Source organism: Mercenaria mercenaria, chromosome 1 (assembly GCF_021730395.1).
Source record: "Mercenaria mercenaria strain notata chromosome 1, MADL_Memer_1, whole genome shotgun sequence".
Lineage (NCBI taxonomy): Eukaryota > Metazoa > Mollusca > Bivalvia > Venerida > Veneridae > Mercenaria > Mercenaria mercenaria.
This window is the reverse complement of record NC_069361.1, coordinates 76,185,709-76,211,682: the sequence shown is the minus strand read 5'-3', so window position 1 is coordinate 76,211,682 and position 25,974 is coordinate 76,185,709. Positions and strand designations below refer to the sequence as shown.

The following is a 25,974-nucleotide window of genomic DNA, read 5'->3' as shown; positions in this document are numbered from 1 at the left end:
CAAAACGATCTTAATAGTTGCTATTGTATATATAGTTCTTATTTAATAAACATTTTACTTCCCTTTTAAGAACATTAAATGTATTCATATCAGATTTATCACTGAATCAGGTGTGCGTGAAATTGATGCATCACCATTAAAACCATTAGAAATTTACTGTTTGTATAATTAAAGCAAAGAGAGATTGAATCTTCAACATCTCATATATTATGGGAGTCTATAGACAAAGCTTAAGTTGGATTGTCCAGGGATCTGTAACATCTTACTATCACAATATTATATATCTATTTTATAGTTAGAAGTGGAAAGAGTTGAGCTATTGAAGCTTCAGCATCTCGTAAAAACCGGCAGTCTCCCGGATGACGCTAAAGTCGGGCTGTCGTCAGTATCTGTGATATCAGACCTCAAGTCAACATCATCTGTTCCCATACCTACCAGTAGTGTTCCTCCACCCCCTGCCCCACCTCCACCAGGACTCGTACCACCTCCACCACCTGCTCCAGGTAAGAATGCCCTTTACTGCACAGTTTGTCATCATCGGTTTTTAACTAGGTGTAAATCTTATTTCCTTTGCTGGAATTTTTCTACCTTAACAAAGTAAGGTGAGATTAGCAAGCGTTTAATTTTCGTTAATTTTTGCAATCTAAGCAATATACAATGTAAAAGTTTGTGAATGATAAAAAGCATTATAACCAATAGTGTAAGTAACTATAAAGTTTGAATTCTTGATAAGTCTTATTTTTCAATTTGCAAAATAAGATATGTGAAAGTTTCCATTTTAGCAGTATTGTAAATGATATCAATGTAGTCGTAACTGTAATATTCAGTTAATTAGTTTCAAAGATAAAGATAAAAATCACAGAATTGAGTTGCAAATTCTGTTTAAGACAGAAGTACTATTTTGATAAGATTTTCTTCTCTTTTTTTGCAAATGCTGAAATTAGCACTTCCGAGAAAAATTAGAATGTTCAGTTTAATGTAGGACTTATAATACATAAGAAAAAAAACATGTAGCTGAAGCTTGTATTAGTTTTTTTTAAACATGTCAGTGGTTATACCTTTGACAGAATAATTTTATGAAGGCGAAGCTAAAGTGACTTGTTTCATGTAGTGTATAACTTTTTCTGAGTGCTGAAATTAGTTTAACCACACTATTACTATGCATTATTTCGATTTTAATATGTGGTAGCACTATTTCTTGGTCACTGCAGGCAAGTTAACATGACATAATCTGTTGTATTATTAAAAAAGTTTTCATATTAAAAATGATAAAAATTCCATGTTTGTAAATAGATGCCCCTGATGGTAAAAGAGGTCCAGGTAAATGTCGGTTGCACACAGATATTGGTTTATGCATATTTGAATATATATTTATCTTATTATTATGGGTAATTAACAGATTTTAGCCGCCAGTTTTGGACTGTATTTCTCGGGAAAAGAAAGGACTATTTTTAAAGATCAACATACAAATATTTTGTCCATTTCAATATAAGCTTGCTAACTCGAGTAATTATTGTATAATCTTAACTTCGGTACTGTGTTACACATAAAAAGGATTTTGAAGTACTTTAAAACAAATGCTTATACTAACATTTCGCCACCAGCATGCAAGTACGTACCGTAGATACCCATGTATAATGCGCAGTTTTTTGACCCCCGGGACCACCCCCGAATCGTGGGTGCGCATAATACACAGGTATAGACAATTTTCCAACTTCAAAACAAGTTTGTTACCGATGTTCGCCATTTTGGTAAAGGGAAACTACTCCCCGCGCTTACTGTCTCCGCTAAAATCTAAGATTGCCGTTACGTTCCGTAAAAGATCGAATTGTTTATTTTTCTTTCAAACAAAATTAATTTCATATAAATTTAAAAGTATTTTGACGAAAGAAATGTTTATAAATCACAAAAATTATGTTACTAATTAAAGATCGAAAATTATCTTTAACCGAGATCAAACTGTGAACAACATAATTGACACGAGGTGACTCGTTGATTGCCGGTAATTACTGGCTTTATGATCGTGACAAAAAGACTATCACACCTTTTGTTATCAGTTTAAATTGAGAAGCTCATGTCATTTTGAAAGATACCATTCCGAAATATTGAATCAGCTGCTATTTATTTATTCAAAATAGTGAATTAAAAAAGGTAAAACAACAAATATAACAATAATTTACTGGTTTTATTTTCGAGAAAACAAAAATCGATAGTACCGTGAGACCGATGCTGCTCTCCGCCGTGGAGATAAAATTTATTACCGGTGTCGATGTAAACTCTTAGTTTCGTTTTCCATCCACCTCAAAATTGACCAAAATTTTTTTTTTTTTTTTTTTTTTTTTTTTTTTTTTTTTTTTTTTTCCCAGGATTTTGGACTAAGATCGGGGGTGCGCATTATACACGGGTGCGCATTATACACGGGTATCTACGGTATTTCCTGTTACAGATCAAAAACATAAAATACGCATGAAACTTGTATACTTTTGTATTAAGTTTAATTGCAATATTTTAATCACAGGGCATTTACTTTACTGAAAGAAATGTTTGATGACAAAAGCGACATTTCATTGAAATTTTATAACCCATCACATTGTTTAAAAAATGTGGTACTTACAGTTTGAATAATCATTTGCTTTAACTAGCTTCATTTTGCAAAACCAACCTGACTATTCAGCAATGTTTTGAATACTTTGAATATGAAAGTTGAATTATATATCTGTACACTGAAATGAGCCGTGCCATGGGGAAACCAACATAGTGGGTATGCGACCAGCATGGATCCAGACCAGCCTGCGCATCCGCGCAGTCTGGTCAGGATCCATGCTGTTCGCTAATAGTTTCTCCAATTCCAATAGGCTTTAAAAGCGAACAGCATGGATCCTGACCAGACTGCGCGGATGCGCAGGCTGGTCTGGATCCATGCTGGTCGCATACCCACTATGTTGGTTTTCTCATGGCGCGGCTCAAATTGTGCTGAGCTGTCTGTAGATGTAGGTGGCTGTGAAATTTAAAGGTAGTAGACCTGTAAAGACAAAACCTGAAAGTTAAGTATTCTCTGTATGCTGTTTAGGCATTGTATGCTGTTTAGGCATTGTATGCTGTTTAGGCATTCTCCAGTTTGTACGGATAGCCACGTGCACATTGACCTACTTTACTTCCATTGAATGCGGAATTGCCGAAGAACAAGAATATATAATAGCGCAGAAATTGTCCGTTGTCATTACAAGTCTGCTACTTTAATACAGAAGAGAGTACAAACAAAATTTAGCCTGTTAAAGACTCAGGGAAGCTAGAATATTAATAGGTGTTATTGTCATATGTCAATGACTACAAAAGAAGAGAAATAGATGGAAGTTTAATGCACTCTTACGTAAATTGTTGTCACTTTGTGTCTATTTCTGTTGCTTTTACTGACAGAGGGTTGCAGAACATGTATATATTTGATAGAGATTTAGAGGTTTAATTATTTGAAGGAGATTTGGTGGGTAAACTAAACTAATGGAGAGGTTTATGTTTTAATGTTATTGTTGTCTTTTTCTGGCTAGGATATGGTATATAAAATTGTTACTTGAAATGTGATGCAAACTGATCATCTTTCAGAAATGAGATAAATGTTTTACAGTAATTGAGGCTTTATGAGATGCATGGTTAAATGTAGGCCTTGGCTTCTATTCTATTATTTCACTAAAGGCGTAATCTCATTTATTATGTCAAGAAAAGTCTGTTCAGACGGCCCAAACATTCTAAATCCTTTGTAAAGTTCGCTGTATTTTAGAGTCAAGAAAATTGTTGAACGATTAGAAATTACGATTTATATTACTTTTTTTCTAGGTGCCCCACCTCCACCCTCAATTTTCGGAAGACCAGGAAGTGCTCAACGTAGAAACGTTCCAAAACCAAAACAACCTCTGAAATCATTCAACTGGACCAAATTAGAGGATGTAAGTATATGAAATATGACAGTAAAGAGGATTTATTTTAAGAGAAAGCTGAGTAGTGAATAGTTTGTTTTAAATTTAATAGCTTTATTTTATAAACTCAACTATTGGGAGAAAAAGGAGGGTTACTATACACCCCCAGTGTCACTATATATTTTTAACTACTGCCGTAATAATTATCAAACCTCACAAAAGGTTTGATCTTAGTAAGGGACAGGCATCTTTTCGATTATTTAGGGTCAGTTCCCTTAAAGGTCAAGGACACTGAGGTTAGATTTTGTAATAGTGTTGGTTCAGGTTCTATGGCACCTTCCTTAATTTCATTATATATTCTTGTATCTCTTATATTGTCCTTTGCCTCTACCCCACCCATCACACACACATAGAGAAGCATTACAACACCCTCCTACCCCCACTCCCCCACCCCAAACAACACACACACACATAGTTCTACCTAGTTCTTGTTTAATGTGTTTTGCCATATTATTTCTTGGAACATCTGCACCCCAGCATTGCACCCTGCACCAACCCAACACACATACACCCAAATATAAAAAAGTCTGTGCAATTATGTCTCCCACCACACAGTGGTGTGGGAGACATATTGATTTACTCCAGTCTGTGTGTGTGTCTGTGTCTGTCACAAAGCTTGTCCGCACTCTAAGTCGAACATTTCTCATCCGATTTTCACCAAACTTGAACAAAATGTGTTTGACCATGAGACCTCAGCCAAGTTCGATAACTAGCCAAATCGGTCAAGGCGTCTTGGAGTTATGGCCCTTGAATTACCAAAAATCGGCCTTTTTACTCTTGTCAGCACTCTAATTCAAACATTTCTCATCCAATGCTCACCAAACTTGAACAAAATGTGTTTGACCATGAGACCTCAGCCAGGTTCGATAACTAGCCAAATCGGTCTAGGCATTTTGGAGTTACAGCCCTTGAATTATTGAAAAATCTGCCTTTTTACTCTTGTCCGCACTCTAAGTCAAACATTTCTCATCCGATCTTCACCAAACTTGAACAAAATGTGTTTGACCATGAGACCTCAGCCAAGTTCGATAACTAGCCAAATCGGTCCAGGCATTTTGGAGTTACGGCCCTTGAATTACTGAAAAATCTGCCTTTTTACACTTGTACGCTCTCTAAGTAGAACATTTCTCATCCGAACTTCACCAAACTTGAACAAAATGTGTTTGGCCATAAGACCTTAGCCAAGTTCGATAACTAGCCAAATCTGCCCAGGCTTTTTTGATTTATGGCCCTTAAATTACTGATTGGATCCACTCGTCCAGACCATCTAATTGGATCCACTCATCTAAGCCATCCAGAGACACTAGACATTTTTCATAGGGGCAGTTGTGGGAGACATGTGCTTTTCTCAAAAGCGTCTCTAGTATTTCAACTGCATTTACAATTATCAGTCATTTTCACAACTGTATGGTAAACATTTTCAAATAGTTGAAATGTAGTCCTTCCAGTATCTCTTGTCTTGTTTCAAAATGAGATTGGATAGTGTTTCAGTGTCTCTCTGGGGCTTTGTGCACAAATGATTACTAATTTAGAGTTACTTGTCCCTCTGAACACCTTTGACCATACAAACTTCTAATACCCCTTATACATACAACTTGACAATTGTCTGATAAGCCACCCACAACTGTAGGTTCGAAATCTTGCTTGGTGTATAGAATTTTTCATGTGAGGAAGCCATCCAGCTAGCTTACAGAAGACTGGTGGTTAAATTAACCTGTTTGCCCACCCCTGTCTGAAGTAATACACAGAAGCGCATCTGGTGTCTTCATGAACCATCAAAAGCTGCAAAGTCATCTTGTCATATGATTTGTAGCGTATGATTTGCTGTGTTAAACTCATATTGCAAACAACTCAGGAAAACTGTACAAGATGTTTTTATCTTGATTTATCTCCCTTGTATCTGTTTCAGAATAAAATCAAAGGGTCGATATGGAATGATCTCGATGATTCAAAGGTAAATATAGTCATACTAAAATTGAATGCTATTAATTGGGCTCTGTAAGTTGTTCCTGCAAGGGGAGCAGTGGTCTAGTAGTTAATGTGTTGGCCACTCAGATGGGTGTTGTGAGTTCTGGCCCTACTGGGGTCATGACCACAGCTTCTCATATGACACCAGAACTCGCATTTCCATGAAGCGGACTCAAGAGTGGTTCAAATAAGGTTGAAGCTGACATAAAAGGGTATAAAGTAATGTCATTCATTTCTACATTTTGGGTCAAAGGTCAAGCCCACAGCATACTCCAGCCTGATAATAACACACTGTTGACCAGGGCTTCGGAAATTTGCCGGTTTGTCGGTTTTGGACCGATTTTTGACTTTTCAGACCGATTCGTGAAGTGAAAAAACGAAAAAAATCGGTCCCGTAAAAATCGAGAAAAGTATAAATTTCGGTCTGATATCTCAATACACGATCACCTGCCAAGCAGGAAATTGTTGGTCGCACCCTCAGATAATCAATAAACATGTCAATCGGTCTGATTGTCACTTTGATAATTAGCACGTGACGCAATCAGCGCTAGCGCGGCACATCCTTTAATGTTAGCAGACAGCCGACTGCCATTTTTGACTGGTTTCCAAATGTTTCTGACTGGATCCAAATCATTTCGACGTTTCAGAATGAAATTTTGTTTACATCAGAAGAGAACATATAACTTTATATAATGTAATTGCTTATTGAAGTACAACGTAAGTGAAATGAAATATGCGTGGCCAACTCGTTTGACCTTTTGGTACTATACATGCGGGAAATTCGATCTCAGCGTTCACATAACGCACATTCGGTCCGCGGCAGAGTATTCTTAAAATACTGAGGCTGTTTAGCAGAGAATATGTGTCGTGTAATTCACTTTGATGCATTGTATTTTATAGAATTCCGTCAAAGAATGAGGAAACATCACAAAGTATCTGCCGTGTATACGGTACCGAAGTCACGTGCGTTGGCTTTTAGACTAGTTACGTACACGGTGTCAATGCCAGCAATTTTATCCCTGCAGGAAAGCAGGAAAAACTTCGAAATTTAAACAAAGTAACGATCACACATAACACTGAAACACTGTCTTCATTGTATGGTAACTCGCAGTGACCGGTAACTTAGTTTTAATGCATGACATGCTTATTTCTTTACTCTATCACGTTTTACAAAATATGTAATATTGGGAATGCGGTGGGTGGGGTAGCGCCGATGTCACGATTTTCGTTTCAGACTGATTGAGTTATCAAAATTTCCGGAGCCCTGCTGTTGACCTGTGACAGACCGTGTTGCTGGTCTGGGTCGTATATGTTTTTCGAAAAGTTCTTCCTATCTGCTATAATGATTTTTCATAAAAATGATAGTAGAGAGAAATTGACTTCTTGAAATGATTACAGTGTGATAGGAAACTAAATTCTCTGCCAAAGCCCATTTTTCTTTTTGCATGTTAATATTTTTCATAAAGTATTATCACATATTTTCATCATTTTTCAGTTGTATCCTTTACTAGACTTAGAAGAATTTGAAAGAACATTCTCAGCCTATCAGAAAAAGCAACAGGATGAAACTGATGATTTAAGGAATTCTGGGAAAACTCCACAAAAAAATAAAGAACTTTCAGTGATTGACGGCAGACGTGCACAGAACTGTACGATCTTACTGTCAAAATTAAAAATAAGCAATGAAGAAATTAAAACTGCAGTATTAAACATGGATGAACATGAGGATATACCAAAGGATATGTTAGAACAGGTAAACTTGAAAATCATTCGAAATATAATCATACATATATTGTCATCCTAGGTAAATTTATGTCCCTAAAGTTTGGGACAATTCTTTTATCAAATTTTAATGAAATAATGTCTTGGGATGGTAAAAAGATTATGATATTTTCGTGTCCCAACTCCAAGGGAAAATACAGTATAGGAAAATTCTCTTTTGAAAGGTGAAAATGTGGTGAAGGTATTTAGCCAAAGAGGACTTTATCTGGCTCATTACCCTAGAAATTTGTCTCGTTTCATATTAAATGTTGTGCAAACATAACCGGGGGAATGTGAGTAGTTATGAAATTCCTGAATATATTTATGCACATGAGACAAAAGACAGTTTTTGTTGTCCTGAAAATATAGTAGGCAAAGCAATATTGCAGATTGAAAACTTTCCTCTTGGTGTGGTTACAAATCTGTTTCTGTTTTCAGTTATTGAAATATGTACCAACCTCGGAAGAGATGCAGCTGCTGACAGAACTGGGTGGAGAAACTGAAAATCTTGCAAGGGCAGATAGATACCTGTTTGAAATGGGAAAGTAAGATTACTCTGGATTTCACTTTATATACCTCAATTTGAAATATATCTGCCGTGCCATGAGAAAACCAACATAGTGGGTATGCGACCAGCAAGGATCCAGACCAGCCTGCGCATCCGCGCAGTCTGGTCAGGATCCAAGCTGTTCGCTTACAGTTTCTCCAATTCCAGTAGGCTTTAAAAGCGAACAGCATGGAGCCTGACCAGACTGCGCGGATGCGCAGGCTGGTCTGGATCCATGCTGGTCGCAAACCCACTATGTTGGTTTTCCCATGGCATGGCTCATATGTGTATTGAAATTACAGTTAAGAATGGTGTGGAATGTCCCCATGAATGTTGATTAAGAAAAGGAATAGAAATAATTCCTCTGCATTTTTATGGAGAGAAAAGTGCTCTCAGAAATGTTAAGTTTATTTAGAGTTTGTAACTTATCTGTTGTTTGTTGGTGTTTTGTTAGGCAGGGGATGAAGTAGTCATTATTTGGTCACTAGCATTCTTGGAATTTGAGTCTGTTTTTGATACATTTCAGTGAATTCAATTTTGTTTACATTTCAGTGAATTCTATTTCGTGTTCTTGACTGATGGTAGTTCTGCATCTTTTTTGGGATCCATTTTTTTTTAACTACAATGTAGAATTTGATTCAACCAAGACTTTTTTTTACTTTAGAATATACTTGTTCAGTAAAAAGGATTTTGTTGTTTGCTTTGAATAATTGGACCATAATCAAGTTATCATATTGACTGTATGGAAAATTACAATTTTGATAACATTTTGTGTATTGAAGTATTTCTACAATGTAGATTTTTGTGAAACTTGTCAGTTACATATTTTCTGTCCTATGGTAACATAAAATATATAGGTCCATCTGCTGCTTATTCAGATATTTTCTCATGTTTAAAGAGATTTGCAGATTTCAAGCTGATTTATGACATTATTTGGAATAACTTCATGTGTCAACATTTAGATCTTGTTACTTTAATCTTAAGAAAGATAGGTATGTCCCTGTTTTATCAATTAGCACATTGGCATTGCAATTTACTTATGGTAGGATACACTTCTCTGTGTGCCATATCTAGGCTTTATCCTGATAACTAACGTTGTACTATGACTAGCAAACATACAGAACTACATTAATCTCTTGGCTGATGACTTAAGATATTTTGTTATGGTAACTTTGGTCTAATTACATACCTATGTTAAGTTGATGTGACCTTGACCTTATAGGGAATAGAAATTATCTTGAAATGTATGTACTGACAAAGGCATTTTGTGTTATATTATAGGATAACTCATTTTGAACAAAGAGTGAGAGCTCTGTATTTCAAGAAGAAGTATCAAGACAGAATGTCTGATGTGAAACCCAGGATAGAAGGTATGTTTTCTTCACTTTGTACTTAAGATATCCCTAACTGTTTGAATCATTACATGAAAAAAAGAGTCTTTTCTTTTAATGAAGTATAAGTAGTACTGGATATATTTAGTGAAGTTCATTTTTGCCGGACTTACAAAGCAGAACTGAATATGTTAGGAAATGGACAAACTATTTGTCACTCATTCTAAAAGGACACAGATTGATCCACTCCGTAAACTGTTTTCACAAAGGGATTTTTAGTAATACTTATGTTATCACCATGAAGTGTGGATATGCGTGACACATCTTTTTAGGGTAAGACCAAGCATTGCAGAGTAATGTGCCCTTGACCAAACTGTGAATTCTGGCAGTATTGGCACATGGGAGTTTTTTGCGTGAACTCTATCCACACTTTCAAAACAATTTTGTTTGAAACTTCATGCACATTATCACCATGATCTGCGTTAATTTTTATGCCCCTGAATGGTGGCATATTAGTTTTCAACTGTCCATCCGTTTGTTTGTTCGTTTGTTAGTTAGTTCGTCACAACGTTAACTTTTTGCATGAAGCATTTTACTCGTGAACCACTGGACCCAGGACCTTCAAACTTCACATGCTGATAGTACTTATTGAGTACACCACCCCTACTGACTTTGGGGTCACCAGGTCAAAGGTCAAGGTCACAGGGGCCAATGTTAACTTTTTGCATGAAGGCACTTTACTCGCGACCCACTGCACCCAGGACCTTCAAACTTCACATGCTGATAGTACTTATTGAGTACACCACCCTTACTGACTTTGGGGTCACCAGGTCAAAGGTCAAGGTCACAGGGGCCAACGTTAACTTTTTGCATGAAGGCACTTTACTCACGAACCACTTCACCCAGGACCTTCAAACTTTACGTGCTGATAGTATTTTATGAGTACACCAACTCTACTGACTTTGGGGTCACCAGGTCAAAGGTCAAGGTCACAGGTGCCAACGTTAACTTTTTGCATGAAGGCACTTTACATGCGAACCACTGCACCCAGGACCTTCAAACTTCACATGCTGATAGTACTTATTGAGTACACCACCCCTACTAACTTTGGGATCACCAGGTCAAAATTCAAGGTGCTGCGGGGGCATTTGTCACCATTAGTGACAGCTCTTGTTTTTTTTTGGTTGGCACAGTTCTTATAGGATTCCTAGTGATACTTTATACACATGATTACATGCTTTTTAGGTCATTTGGGGGTATTGCAAAGATATGCACCTTTTGACTTGCACAGTATTTCCTATTTCTTCTGATCAGTCAATATTGCAGTGGTAGTCACCACAATCAGTGATCGTTCTAGTTTGATAAATTTGTTACAGCAGTTGTAACTACCGGTATTGAATAGTCTTTACTGAATATATTGAGGCCTTTATTTGCTAACAGTTGAGGTTATTGGCCTTGAATCAACCCTCACCCCCTCTTTCCCTCTTACACACATACATCTTCCGCTGGTTACAGTCAGTGTAGAGTTGGAATTCTTGCATTTCAGGAAGTTTTTCCACTTGCTTAGGTTGCGCACTTTGTTGTCTCCATCTTTCAGTTTTGCTAAAAATTCATCAAATGACCTTACAGCTGTCTTCAGTAAACAAGCAAAAAAATCACACTGTCTTCCACATCTCTTTTTAAAAATACTGGTACTAGTTAGTCTGTTCAATATTTAACGCTATGCATACATATCATCGCTAACAGCAGACGTATTTTCTTGCAGCTGTGTTCGAGGGATCAAAACAGTTAATGAGAAGTAGACGATTGAAAAAATTGTTAGAATTAGTGCTAGCTTTTGGAAATTACATGAATCGAGGTCAGCGAGGAAACGCACGTGGCTTCGCAATCATCAGCTTAAACAACATGGTCGACACAAAGTCAGGTGTTAATAAACAAGTGACTTTTCTACATTATCTGGTGGAGACCATAGAAAAAAGGGTAAATCAACTTTCTGACTTTTCCAAATATTATTACTGACTTACTCAATAGCCTAATGTTAGAGCACCTGCTTTGAGGGGGCCTCCGTGGCCGAGTGGTTAAGGTCGCTGAATTTTAAATCACTTGCCCCTCATCGATGTGGGTTCGAGCCTCACTTGGGGCGTTGAATTCTTCATGTGAGGAAGCCATTCAGCTGGCTTACGGAAGGTCGATGGTTCTACCCAGGTGCCCGCTCATGTTGAAATAATGCACGGAGGGGCACCTGGGGTCTTCCTCCACCATTAAAGCTGGAAAGTCGCCATGTGACCTATCATGTGTCGGTGCGACGTTAAATCCAACAAAACAAACAACCTGCTTTGAGTGGGTTTGCTCCCTGTCTGTGTCATACCAAAGATGTGAAAAATTGTACAAGTATACCCTTACTTTGTGCTCAGCATTAAAAAGGAAACTGGCTTCTCATACCCTCTTGTAGACGAACATCATCAGAAATTAGGTAGAGTGATTAATATAAATTGTAGAACTTGTTTCACAATCAGCGTAAAAGAAATTAGTGCAAAGTAACAACGCTGATATATTCTTAAATAGCCTTCCCTATAAGATTTTCTGCCCTTTGATATGTTACTGAGGCAAGTGATGTTATTTGCCTTGATATAGCTGTCAATGGTCTTTCAGCAAGAGTTTCTGCTCTTTGATGTGTTACTGAGGCAAGTGATGTTATTTGCCTTGATATAGCTATCAGTGGTCTTTCAGCAAGAGTTTCTGCTCTTTGATATGGCACTGAGGCAAGTGATGTTATTTGCCTTGATACAGCTATCAATGGTCTTTCAGCAAGAGTTTCTGCTCTTTGATGTGTTACTGAGGCAAGTGATGTTATTTGCCTTGATATAGCTGTCAGTGGTCTTTCAGCAAGAGTTTCTGCTCTTTGATATGGCACTGAGGCAAGTGATGTTATTTGCCTTGATATAGCTATCAATGGTCTTTCAGCAAGAGTTTCTGCTCTTTGATATGTCACTGAGGCAAGTGATGTTATTTGCCTGGATTTAGCTAAAAAAAAGTCTATCAGTGTTTTACAATAGAAGTTCTGCTTTACTTGGTGTTAGGGGGGCATAAAGGCTGTTGCACTTCCCATTACCTCTACTGAATAGACGCCATCAAACTGTTTTATGCTTCCAAAGAATCTAACAGATTTTATTGACAACAGTTTTCCATCAGGCACATATATAAAGTGTTTGTCCTACTTGGTCTTTGACCTATGTTTTTTTTACTGTGTCAAATGAGAAAAAAAAGAATTCCATTAGAGATCTTCTGAATACTGTTTAATGATAAGAACAAAAAACTGTGGTATGTGTCAGCTGCCAGATAGTATAGATATTGATATGTCAGACATGCTCATTAATCTAATGTTGTGTGTGTGTTTGGGTTTAATGTCTTTTTCAACAATGTTATGAGATGTATGTGATAAACATATGTTTGTTTTTTTTTTTAATTTCTTGGAAATAGCCCAATTTGCCCTTTAACCCATTAAACAGAAAAAAAAACTGCCATAAAATTGTCACAAGTTTGATGCACTTTAACTTAAGCTTTCCATTACATAACTTGAGCTTTCTTAGTGGAAGAATACTGCTTGTCAAATTCTGCAAATATTGTCAAAATACATAGCTTTTAGTGACCTTTAAGAAATCAGTGGTTGACTGGAGAAGGTTGTAAGATAGATGTTGCATAAATGTAAACAGAAACCAAAATAAGGAAATTGTGTGAAATGGTATCGCTTAATGGTGGAGTCAGATTGTTCTCAGTTTTTTGTAGACCTATTTTCCATATTTTTATTACATTTATTTTGCTCATTTCACATTTTACAGATCAATGCTTTACATGCAGGTAGCATTGTTATAATGAAATAATATCCATGGGAACTTAGGTCATACACCACCACTACAATTTGGCTCTCAGTTTACTTTTTTGAATTCTTAATTAGCACTGACATTATCTTCAATAAAATGCAAGTTACGGTCAATGAAAATTGGTCCTACATTTGATGTTTCTCAGTTTCATATAGAATAAAGTGACCAGCTATTTATTGTGTAACTGCGCTGTCTTCAGGAAAGTACCAAATACCTTGACATCTACCACTTTCATGTTGCCTGAGGTATTCTTGAATTTAAAGCAAGGCAGATGTAGTCAAATGCAAATTATGCAGAATAAAAATTGCACGTAACTTTTTTCTTCTCAGCTAGAACAAAGGCTGACCAGTGTATTTTGCACAAAATATAGTATACCTAGCATTTAGTTAAAAACATAACATTTTGTGTTACATTTAAAATTGTTACATTATTTCAGTTTCCAGATGTAACCAAATTAGAGCAAGATCTCAGTTTAATCCATTCGGCTTCCAAAGTCAAGTAAGTGTTTCACAATGTTTTTGTTAGCTCATCTGTCACGTAGTGACAAGGTGAGCTTTTGTGATCACCCTTTGTCCGTCGTCTGTCTGTCCATATTTTTGTCTGTCCACAATTTCTTGTGAACACGATGGAGACAACATTTTGCAATCAATTTTAATTAAACTTGCACACAACTTGTATTGGCATAATATCCTGGTTCCTTTTGAAAACTGGCCAGATCCCTTCATGGGTTCTAGAGTTATGGCCGTTTAAAGGGCCAAAATTTGCTATTTTCGGCTTTTGAACATGATAGAGACCACGTTTTGCACACAACTTTTATTGGCATGATATCTTGATTCCTTTCGAAAACTGGCCAGATCTCATCATTGGTTCAAGAGTTATGGCCCCTTAAAGGGCCAAAATTTGCTATTTTGGCTTTTGCAGCTATATAAAGACTTCATTTATGGTTTGATTTGATACAAACTTGCAAAATATCTTTAACAACAATAGGTCTTGGATTCCATGATGAATCCCGCAGATCCAATTACAGGTTTGGGAGTTACAGTCCCTGAAAGAGCCAGAATTTGTTAATTTTACCTTGTGAACATGATAGAAGTGACATATTACATTCAAGTTTAACCACATTTACACACAACTTGTCACAATAATATCTCGGTTCCTTTTGAAAACTGGCTAGATTCGATCATGGGTTCTAGAGTTACTGCCCTGAAAGGGGCAAAATTTTCTATATTGGCCCTTTCAGCCATATAGAGATTTCATTTATATTTTGATTTGATATAAACTTGCACAGAATCTTTATCTTGATGATCTCTAGGACAAGTTCGAAACTTAGTCATGTGGGGTCAAAGACTAGGGCATCAGTTCAAATCAAAGGAAAAGCTTGTTAAAACCCTGGAGGCCACATTTATGACCCTATCTTCATGAAACTTGGTTAGAATGTTTATCTTGATGATTCCTATGCCAAGTGAAATTCATCTGTACTTCCAAGGAAGCTTTTTTGCAAAGAAGATATTTGCATACAGCCAGCACATCCCCTTTGCATTACTTATTACTGGTGCTGTAAGTCTGACTTGTATGGAGCTTTTGTTTTCAGTTGGCTCAAATGTTTGAATTACTGCGGCAGTGTGTCAACAAATAACCAACTTTCTAGTTATTCTTCCTTGTCTTGAGCAAAACTACAAAAATATTTTCGAGATTTCAATGAAATTTAGATTATTGATAGAGAGCAATGAAGGGAAGTACATTACAGAAGAAAGGATCCTTAGTCTTCAATTGTTTATGAATTATCTCCCTTAACGTACTTAATTTTGTCAAATTTTTGAAATAACTTTGCAACTGTTGAATGGAATTTTTAAGAAAGTTCATGTAATGATTGTTTGAAATGAGGGTAAGTGCTGAGAATGCAAGAACCATAATCCATCCTGAAGTTATTGCAGAATTATCTCCTCAGTATTTTTTCTCTCCAGTCTAAATAAGCATAATGTAGGTTTGTCTTTGGTAGATTCAAGAGTATTGAGGGATCTCACTGAAACTTGCAGTCAGGATAAACCACAGTTAATGAAAAGAACTTTATCTCCATCACAAGTTTTTGAAGAATTAATTCCCAGTTGGTACATTTCTACAACAAGCTACACACGTATAATAGCATGTCAAAGCACCATTGTCGGAAGCCGGCCAGCTTATTTCAGTAGGGAGAGTGCAGATCTACTGATTGCGGGGTCATGAGTTGGATCTGCGGGCGGAACATCTGTTCTCTGTGACAATTTCATAAAAGACATTGTGTCTGAAATCAATTGTCCCCAGCCTCTGATTCATGTGGAGAAGTTTGCAGTTACTTGCGGAGAACATGTTTGTACAGAATTCAGAAACACTGGTTAGGTTAACTGCACTCTTTTACATAACTGAAATACTGTCAAAAAACAGCGTTAAACCCAAAACAAACATAACCATTGGGGGAGCATCCATAAGTTCCACCGATTTTCTTGTTTAACCCTTAGCCTGCTGGCGGCAGATGATTCTGCCTTTGCGACCAGTGCAGACCAAGATCAGCCTGCACATCCATGCAGTCTGATCATGGTCTGCACTGTTCGCTATTCAGTCAGTAAATTTTTAGTAAACACCCCTTCAAATGATAAGTGGTACTGCCCAAATTAGAAGATGGACCAGTCCATTATAGAAATTTAGCATGGTAAGGGTTAATCTTTGGTTGTATCTGTATTGCAGCTTCTCAGAACTGGATAAAGAGCTAGGTACATTACGTACTGGACTGAAAGAGATTGAAAAGGAATTAACCTACTTTCAAAACCTGCCGCAGTTACATGGGGATCGATTTGTCACAGTGATGACCCAGTTTGCGACTGTTGCTTCTTACAACTTTTCTGAAGTGGAGGAGTCATATGCAGAGATGAAGCAAAAGGTATAAGAAAAAACATAATACAGACATTTAGAGTACAGCAGGTGAATGATTGAAAATCAGAGATAAATCATTATTTGAGCCGCACCACTAGAAAACCAACATAGTGCATTTGCGACCAGCATGGATCCAGACCAGCCTGGGCAACTGCACAGTCTGGTCAGGATCCATGCTGTTCGCTTTCAAAGCCTATTGCAATTAGAGAAACCGTAAGCGAACAGCATTGATCCTGACTAGACTGCATGGATGGGCAGGCTGGTCTGGATCCATGCTGGTCGCAGATGCACTATGTTGGTTTTCTCATGGTGCGGCTCTATTTATTGACCTCTGTCATATTGACATTTATTTGTCACCTAAATATATATTAAGTTTCAGCAACACTCAGACTTGTTTTCTCATTTCATCCCTCCAGCACATATAATAGTTATAACTTCTGGAGATCTGGAATGTCCCATCAGCAGTTTCGTTAGTGTACTTTTTGAAAATGAACAGCAGCACAGAATCCTACTGCCTCCTGGTTTCTGTTTCTGATGTAAAAAAAAAATTGAACAAACAAATAAAACTTATTATGTTCACTTCTGTTACAGTATGAGCTGTGTCAGAAAAGTTTTGGTATATCGGAGGGTAGTTCACAACCAGATGAGTTTTTCGGAATGTTTGACACTTTCCTGACGTCCATGAAAGATGCCAAACTGGAGAATGAGAAAATCAAGAAACAGAAAGAAGAAGAGGAAAAGAGAGCTCAGCTTGAAGAAAAGGTATGATATGAGGTGGTTCAGTCCTTCATTTGGCTTGTTAACTGATTTACCACCAAAACCAGAGCAGTTTCTTGTCTGGTCCCCCTGTATGACTTTGTACTTCCTATAAAGTCTTAAAATAGTTTTTCCCGATCACTTCTGCGATAGTGCCATAGAACTTCAGCCAGACTTGATAAGAATGGTTTAGATTTTGTACTTTGTTGCATTTTTCAGCCACATTTAATGTTTAAATGAGTTTTTTTGATTTCACTATGTCTGGTTAACTACTGTGCCTTTAATCATCAAACCTCATGTAGAGCAATCTGATCAGGAGTAGAAGACAACCCTGCCACCCACCCATCCAAGAATGGAGAATAGGAAATTTCAGATAGAGCCAAGTTCTTCTAGAACAGTCAGTTTCTTCAACATGCCTGGTGTTTAGCACCAATACACAACTTCCAGACTTGCAAGGGGTTATTACCAGTATTGTATAAGCGACCAGTTTAAAAAGAAATCCAGTACCCAGCCTGGGAATCAATTTCTAATCCTCTTTACTAATTGTCTCTAAATGTTTCACCACTGTACCACCATCCACTTCAATGATGTACTGGTATTTATGACAAAGTGATAAAATCAGACAGAATCAGGAATCAGACATTGTCCGCACTCTAAGTCGAACATTTCTCATACGATCTTCACCAAACTTGAACAAAATGTGTTTGACCATAAGTCTTCGGCCAAGTTCAATAACTAGCCAAATCTGCCCAGGCACTTTGGAATTATGGCCCTTGAATTACTGATTGGATCCACTCGTCCAGACCATCTAATTGGATCCACTTGTCTAGACCATCCAGAGAAACTAGATATTTTTGATAGGAACCATTCGTCTGAACAATCCAGACAAACAAGGCAGTTGTTGGAGACATGCGCTTTTCTCAAAAGCATCTCTAGTTTCACCTTTGATTTATTTGTTTGTTTGTTTAGCTTTCCAAAGCTCTTTCTCTTATATCAAATGACAGTTTTTTTCTAGGATTCAGATGAGTTGTGACTGGTTATTATCAAGTAATTAATGACTAATTTTTCATGCAAGGAAGCCATCCAGTTTGCCTGTTGTTAGTAGATGGTTTTACCCAGGTACATTAAATAATGCAAGTTTGGGTGCCCAGGGTTCTCCTCCATTGTTTGAGCAGAAAGTCCCCACCTTAACAGTTTCAAATGAAATGCAACAGAAAACAACTGACTTTGTAGTACTGTGTTTGCCACAACTTATTGTTGTCCGTTTCAGTTGAGGAAAGAAAGAGAACAAAGAGCAATAAAGAAAGGTGCTACATTGACAACGGACAGTAACGGTCAGATCGTCAATGGTAGTGCTCCTAAAGGTGAGTCATCTTGTTGCTGTAGATGGAAATATTTGCAGGTTTTATTTTCACTAATATTCACTATCAAATGGATTTTTTTTTTTCAGTGTAAGATTGAAATGTTTTTGGCGAGTGACCACCAGATGCAATATTTTCACAATTGACATAGCCACAAGTGAAAATGTAAAATATTGTGTGATATTAGTGAAAGATATTTAAAACAAACAAATTTTTTTTTCATTTCGTGTTTTGACTAAATTTTTCCATTTTATTGTACCTTACTGTGCCATGAGAAAACCAACATAGTGGCTTTGTGACCAGCAGTCTGGTCAGGATCCATGCTGTTCGCTAATGGTTTCTCTAATTAGGCTTTGAAAGTGAACAGCATGGATCCTGACCAGACTGCATGGATGTGCAGGCTGGTCTGGATCCATGCTGTTTGCAAAGTCACTATCTTGGTTTTCTCATGGCACGGCACATATTTGATATTTTTTCATGGTGTAAATACAAGATATATTTCACTCTAATATTATGATAATTCACTGAAAAAAACATGTAATAAAAGACAGTAATGCCACATACTGTTTCAGTGTATGTATGAATATTAATTTACATCATGTCTAACCTTTACCCTGCTAAATTTCTAAAATGGACTGGTCTATCATTCAATTTGGAACGTACCATTTATTAATTGAAAGGGTGTTACTGGCAATTTACTGACTGCATAGTGAACAGTGCACTTTCGTGCAGTCTGATCTTGGTCTGCACTGGTTACAAAACCACTTTCCACCAGCAGGCTAAAGGTTAAACACAAACACAAAAAATACAGTTGATCTCTTACAGTAGATGGCTGCTAAATAGAGGTTAAAAAAGATGTTGGTCATGTGAAATATTTAATAGTACAGTAGCTGTTTAACTAAATGGACTGCTAGCGCAAGTTTGTCTGTAAACTAATCAAGATAACAATGTAATTAAAATGAAATCTGTTACACAGTTGACCTAAATCTATTCATCATATCTGCTTGAATGATCCTGTCCAGCTGTTGAGAAATAATCTATTAATCAAATTGGTTGTTTTGTTTTATTTGACTTTAGAGACCTTAAGTGTGACATTCTGGTATTGATATATCTGGAGGAAGATTTTCACCCTTTTTTAGCTGTCTGATTTTTAACCAGGTTTTCAAAAAAAATCTAGTTATTGCAATCTGTTCCCGCGAGTAGGTGGGCGGCATCAGACTGATTTTTCCTTTCATTAACTTTAGTTTGGGTAGAGATCTTGAAATAGTTATCTTACAAGGTTGGGATTACATTTCTGTTCATTGGAATAAAGGTCAAGGTCACTGTAACTAAAAATAGAAAAAATAGTTTTCACTCAATAACTTTCATGATGTATTGAAATTAAACTTAGCCTATAGATAGCTTACAGAAAAAAACAAGTTTGGGGCTGTATATAGGGTCAGTGGAATTAAGGTCAGCATAAGTTAGTAAATCTGCATGCTTTGAAAATTCCACTGTGGGGCTAAGACATCCGTCAGTTGAACCTTTTGTAATGTAAAAATTTTGGAGGGCAGCAGACGGGTTACGGTTCTAATCCTAATCTCGTTTTAGGGTCACTGTTATTAAAAATGTAAAAATGGTTGCTGTTCTTTAATTTTAGTTTGGTTACACTTGTTGTCACCTAACTTGGTGTGTAGATAGGTCAAAAACTTGGTCATTAGGTTGATTTGTAAGTAGAAGACCATTGTTAACATTCAAGATGCTACACTTTGTATCTGTCTATATGGAACCTGGTCAGAATGTTTGCCTTTATGAAATTTATTTGATTTGAAGCTAGGTCATCTGAGGTCAGTAAGTATCAGAGAAACCTTGCAAATACTCTTGAGACCAGGATGTCTCTATGAAATGTAGGTCAAGCTTGAAAAAGGGTCATCTAGGGTTTAAAATGAGGTGACTTAGAGCAATCATTGTTTTACTGAATTCCATATTTTCTACCTGCCTGAAGTTTGGTCTTATTGAAATCTATGGCAAATTCTAATCTAAGCCACCTGGATATTAGAATAAGGGCAGAAGGTCAAGTCACAGAAAAAGACAATTATCACTCTAGAAATCACATTTTAACTGACATGACCTTGTAGAGTTTTTTCAACAAAGTTTGGTTTTGAATGTGGTGTTCTAGTGGCCTTGACCTTATTACAAGGAGCAGTGGTACTTGAGTGTCCAGTATAACCTCTGTTAATGACATCGTCAACAAGCAAACATCTCTCTTTTTAAAGACAGATAGTTTCTTTCCTGTTCTATGAATTTGTTAGAAAAATAACCTCTTCAGAGTAACAACCTCGGTATTACACACACATTTTAGTATTTCAAGAGATGTTTAGAGAGGTTGCACTGTATTTTCTTAATTCCCATACATTTAACAGTGGGTTCAAACAAGTTGTTTGAACATATGTTACATCTGTAATTTTTTCCATTACAGATGTTTACATTTTTTTATGCCCCCGGCATCTACTGGTGCGGGAGGCATATAGTGATTGTCCTGTCCGTCCTTCCGTTCGTTCGTCCGTCCGTCCGTACGAGGTTAACCAAATGGAACTGTTTCGTCTAGCATCAATACCCCTTACTAGAATGACTTGATACTAATGCAGATGTAACCTGTGACTATTCCTCATCTTCAAACATCACCTGACCTCAGTTTGACCTTGACCTTGACCTTGTTTTGGACTTAAATTGCTTTGTATGGGCCATCTCTTGGTTAACCAAATGGGACCGTTTCGTCTAGCATCAATACCCATTACTAGAATGACTTAATACTAATGCAGATATAACCTGTGACCATTCCTCATCTTCAAACATCACCTGACCTCAGTTTGACCTTGAACTCGACCTTGTTTTTGACAGGTTGCTTTGTATCGACAAGGATGCCACCGGGGGCATCAAGCATTTATTGAACACAGCTTCTTGTTTTTTTAATACTTTGAACCAAAGGCTTTTGATTGGGCTGTTGTGATTATTGTCAATCATCAACATTTATATTCAAATAAAAATTCTTCTTTGAACCCGCTGCACCCATTTTCACTTGATTCATTTTCAAAGCAGTCTTATATGAAGCCCTCTTAAGGTAATTTTGCAATCGAAAGTAATGGCATAACATCATTTGTCCAGAAAACATAGAATAAAGTCTGGAATTAGTGTACCGATGTTCTAACTTGGGATTGTATTTTGGGGACAAATTTTGAAATCTAGTTTTGTTGCATTGCCAAGTTTCATGTTAATTATTTTCTATCTTTCAGGAGAATTTGATGACCTTGTGTCAGCACTAAGAACAGGAGATATATTTGGTGATGAGATTGCCAAAATGAAAAGGAATCGTAAAAGGATCTCTGCTCAAGTCAACACTTCAAGAGAACGTGTTAATTGACTTTAAAAATGGACATACAAGAAAACTGACCTTAAAAAGTTGTGGCAGAAAATCCAAAAACATTTGTCAAAGGGACCAAATACACTTTACTTTGGATCAAGTACAGATACAAAGAAGAAAAGAAAGACGGCCATTCTCAAAAATTTGGTTCTGTTACGTTTTTTATGCCTGACTATTGATAGCAGGGCTCGACATTAACACTGGTCCGCTGGTCCGAGGCCAGTGAAAAGCAACAAGAACCAGTGAAATATTTGGAGGACCAGTAACTGTTTCATTTAAAAATTTAGTGGAAACTGCTCTTCGGACCAGTGGCCCAAAGACCATGATCAGCCTGCACGGACGTGCATATCCTGTGCAGGCTGATCTTGGTCGCAGTGGCAGAATCACTTGCTGCCAGCAGGCTAAAGGTTAAGCCTTTGGTCTCTGTTTTACATCAGGTGAATCATTTTTGGAAGACCCTGCTTACATGTATTAGTTTGTAGGGTAAATTGAAAGATGTGGTCCTCTTGAAAAAGTTAAAGTAATGTGTTTTGATACTTTTCAGTTAATTACAGCATCACTCTGTGAGATAACTTTTCAACAATATTGCTTTCACAAATGAAAAGATACTTTTTGTTGTCAAATTAATAAATGTTTACTGAACAATTAATTAATGTTTACTGAACAGTTTTTATGTTTACCTTAGAACATATCATTACCAGTGTATACTCCCATAATCTTGTTTCTTTTTAGCTCATCTGATTTTTTTTTTAAAAATGATGAGTTATTGTCATCACTTGATCAGTGTCGGCGTTGCCTGGTTAAGTTTTATGTTTAGGTCAGCTTTTCTCCTAAACTATCAAAGCTATTGCTTTGAAACTTGGAACACTTGTTCACCATCATAAGCTGACCCTGTACAGCAAGAAACATAACTCCATCCTGCTTTTTTGCAAGATTTATGGCCCCTTTTGTACTTAGAAAATATCAGATTTCTTGGTTAAGTTTTATGTTTAGGTCATCTTTTCTCCTAAACTATCAAAGCTATTGCTTTAAAACTTGCAACACTTATTCACCATCATAAGCTGACCCTGTACATTAAGAAACATAACTCCATCCTGCTTTTTGCAAGAATTATTGCCCCTTTTGGACTTAGAAAATCACTTTTCTTGGTTAAGTTTTATATTTAGGTCATCTTTTCTCCTAAACTATCAAAGCTATTGCTTTAAAACTTGCAACACTTGTTCACCATCATAAGCTGACCCTGTACAGCAAGAAACATAACTCCGTCCTGCTTTTTGCAAGATTTATGGCCCCTTTTGGACTTAGAAAATATCAGATTTCTTGGTTAAGTTTTATGTTTAGGTCAACTTTTTCTCTTAAACTATCAAAGCTATTGCTTTGAAACTTGCAACATTTGTTCACCATCATAAGCTGACCCTGTACAGCAAGAAACATAACTCCATCCTGCTTTTTGCAATAATTATTGCCCCTTTTGGACTTAGAAAATCAGTTTTCTTGGTTGAGTATTATGATTAAGTCAGCTTTTCTCATGAACTATCAAAGCTATTGCTTTAAAACTTGCAACAGTCGTAAGCGGACGCTGTACATCAAGAAACATAACTCCGTCCTGCTTTTTGCAAGAATGATGGCCCTTTTTAGACTTAGAAAATCATGGGTATGACAATATTTCTATTATACAAAAAAATCAGATGAGCGTCAGCACCCGCAAGGCTGTGCTCTTGTTTATTTAAGTTATTTCCCTTGGACTGTATTCCCTTTTGTTGATCATTTTAACTTGTTTAATTGACATGTTACAAAATAGAAATGTTGTAGATTACTAGAAAAGCTGTAGACTACATGAATGATGTAGATTTTCAGTAAAGTGTTTGATATTCAAATAACGTATGATTTGAAGCAGCCATGAATATGACTTTTTACTGGTATTGGACACTTTACCCAAATATCTTATTTACATTCAACTCTAGCATAGACTGGTTGTCTGAAAATTATCCCTTTATATTTTTATGTTATTTCTATGTTTGTTACTGAGTCTTTCATTGAGATTATAATCTTGTGTGTAATTATTTTTGTTTGGTGCAATATTTTATAGAGGAGCATGTTTTATATATGGTTTCACAAGTTATTAATGTTCATTTTTCAGGAGGACTATTTAATAAAATTATCTCCCTTCCACCAATATTGGGTAGAGAATTATTATTTGAGTTACCTCCCTTCTATCAGTAAAGACCCTCTCCCATCCTCCCCCACACTGCTTGATAGGTTATTGAACCTCTACAGACATCAATCATAACTATTAAATGTTGTAATTTAGCCAGTTTTAAGATTTTGAAAGTGTTTTATCATATTTTAAATTGAATAATTTTGTTAGATCATGTTTTTTGTCCTTGACAAGAATGTATGAGTATAGTGAACCACTGAGAACAGACAAAGAATGACATCTACAATTGTTGTATCCAGTTACCTTGAAGAGGGGACAATAAATGGTGATTGTGCAAATTTTTAGGGTGATTTTGGAGTTGAACTCTGGAAATGTTCCCCCAGACAATAACTGGCATTCCAGCTATTTACAGTACTGTGAAAAAAACACTATTTTTCATACATTTCTTCATTTGGACCACTTATTCTTCTTCCCAGGGAAAATACTTTTAAACTATTTTTTTCAGTTAATAAATGTTCTGTTATGATTTGAAAAACATATGCAGTTAAAAAGGGCTGCATACAGAGATCAATTATTTCTTTGATGTATATAATAATTTTGTTAGATGTAATATTTTTGTATAATTTTGTACAGTTAGCTCTTGTTTACACAAATAGTTATATATACATGGAAGCAGTATATACACAATATACATGTACTTGTAAACACATTGTAAAAAATAAATGTCTGTATGTCAATTTTTGTAAAAGAAAGTATTGTAAACTTTGAATAAAAAACAAACGTCTGATGATGAATTTCTGCGAGATTTTTTGTACCTGTACACTGCAACATCAGGCTTTGTCCGCGGGACTTTGTAAAACTGCTCGTTTTACACAAGCTTTGACTGCATGTTTGTTATATACTAGTTTACTAATTTACTCAGATTAAAGCCTTGTCGAAAAGAATGGAAGGCTAAAATGATATTTAGGCAAAAAAATAGATGAAACCTGGAGCAATGATCTTCTTCCCAGATGAAACCTGATACTTGTTGGTGTCGATTTGTTGTATTTTCATTACATTTGTTATTGTAGACGGAAAGATAAGCTTTAAAATAATGACATTAAATGGCATACTTAGGCTCACAAAATTATTTTTTTTATTCCAGTGTGTCCTCTTTCATTTAACGTGGAAAAAATATAAAACAGTATTTTAGGCAAACATGGTTTTCACGAACATCGTGCACCATGTAGACGTACTTCAGGCAAGGATACTTTATCTACCTATCAGCCCGACACGAGTTTCAGTAAAATGCAGGGGCAAACTCATGCGAGGAAGGCTTTCCGGCCTGCTTGTAGTAGTACTTCCCAGGTGCTATCTACACCAGAAGTAATTCCCAGAGTCACTCTGGGAGTTGTCTGTTAGGGTCACAATTACTGTTTGTTTGGGTTTTTTTTTCAGTTCTATAAATACAAACGTATTTGGACAGTTTGATTTAGACACAAACTGTTGTATCATTTTTTTTTTTCATAAGGAAAACGTAAAATTCAATTCTGTGAATTGTCAGTCTTATACGGTTTGTACATGTATTATAGTAGATATATTGTGTGAATTGTGCAGTTTTGTATCGTTCCTATTTATTTTCTACTATTCCATTTTGAATAAAACTATGTTTATTATAGACGCTGTTCTTCTTCAGTTTGCGAACCTGAAAATTAATAGTGAATAGCGAGTTTCTACAGAATTCCTAACGTATGTCTACATTGATTTCCAACGTATGTGTACATAGATTCCCAATATATGTCTACACAGATTCCCAGCTATGTATACATTTTACATAGATTCCTATCACATGTGTACGTGTACATAGGTTCCCGACATATGTCAGTCTACATAGATTTTAGGACTGCTGAATTATTGGCAGCGGCAGAACCATATAATTTCTACTGCACTAAAC

The 25,974-nt window shown here is 36.4% G+C and overlaps 1 protein-coding gene across 1 annotated transcript in view; it reads left to right on the top strand.

The window, feature by feature from the left end:
- LOC128547213 (disheveled-associated activator of morphogenesis 1-like) overlaps positions 1 to 25,698 on the top strand; it is a 41,038-nt gene extending 15,340 nt beyond the window's left edge. The window contains exons 11-23 of the mRNA XM_053519183.1: positions 296 to 503; positions 1,294 to 1,320; positions 3,832 to 3,941; positions 5,881 to 5,925; positions 7,435 to 7,692; positions 8,139 to 8,245; positions 9,529 to 9,617; positions 11,344 to 11,558; positions 13,896 to 13,957; positions 16,181 to 16,373; positions 16,958 to 17,128; positions 18,393 to 18,486; positions 21,756 to 25,698. Coding sequence (XP_053375158.1) covers positions 296 to 503; positions 1,294 to 1,320; positions 3,832 to 3,941; positions 5,881 to 5,925; positions 7,435 to 7,692; positions 8,139 to 8,245; positions 9,529 to 9,617; positions 11,344 to 11,558; positions 13,896 to 13,957; positions 16,181 to 16,373; positions 16,958 to 17,128; positions 18,393 to 18,486; positions 21,756 to 21,883 — 1,707 coding nt within the window. The 3' untranslated portion in view covers positions 21,884 to 25,698. The remainder of the gene's footprint in view (positions 1 to 295; positions 504 to 1,293; positions 1,321 to 3,831; positions 3,942 to 5,880; positions 5,926 to 7,434; positions 7,693 to 8,138; positions 8,246 to 9,528; positions 9,618 to 11,343; positions 11,559 to 13,895; positions 13,958 to 16,180; positions 16,374 to 16,957; positions 17,129 to 18,392; positions 18,487 to 21,755) is intronic.
- Positions 25,699 to 25,974: the final 276 nt, after the last annotated feature.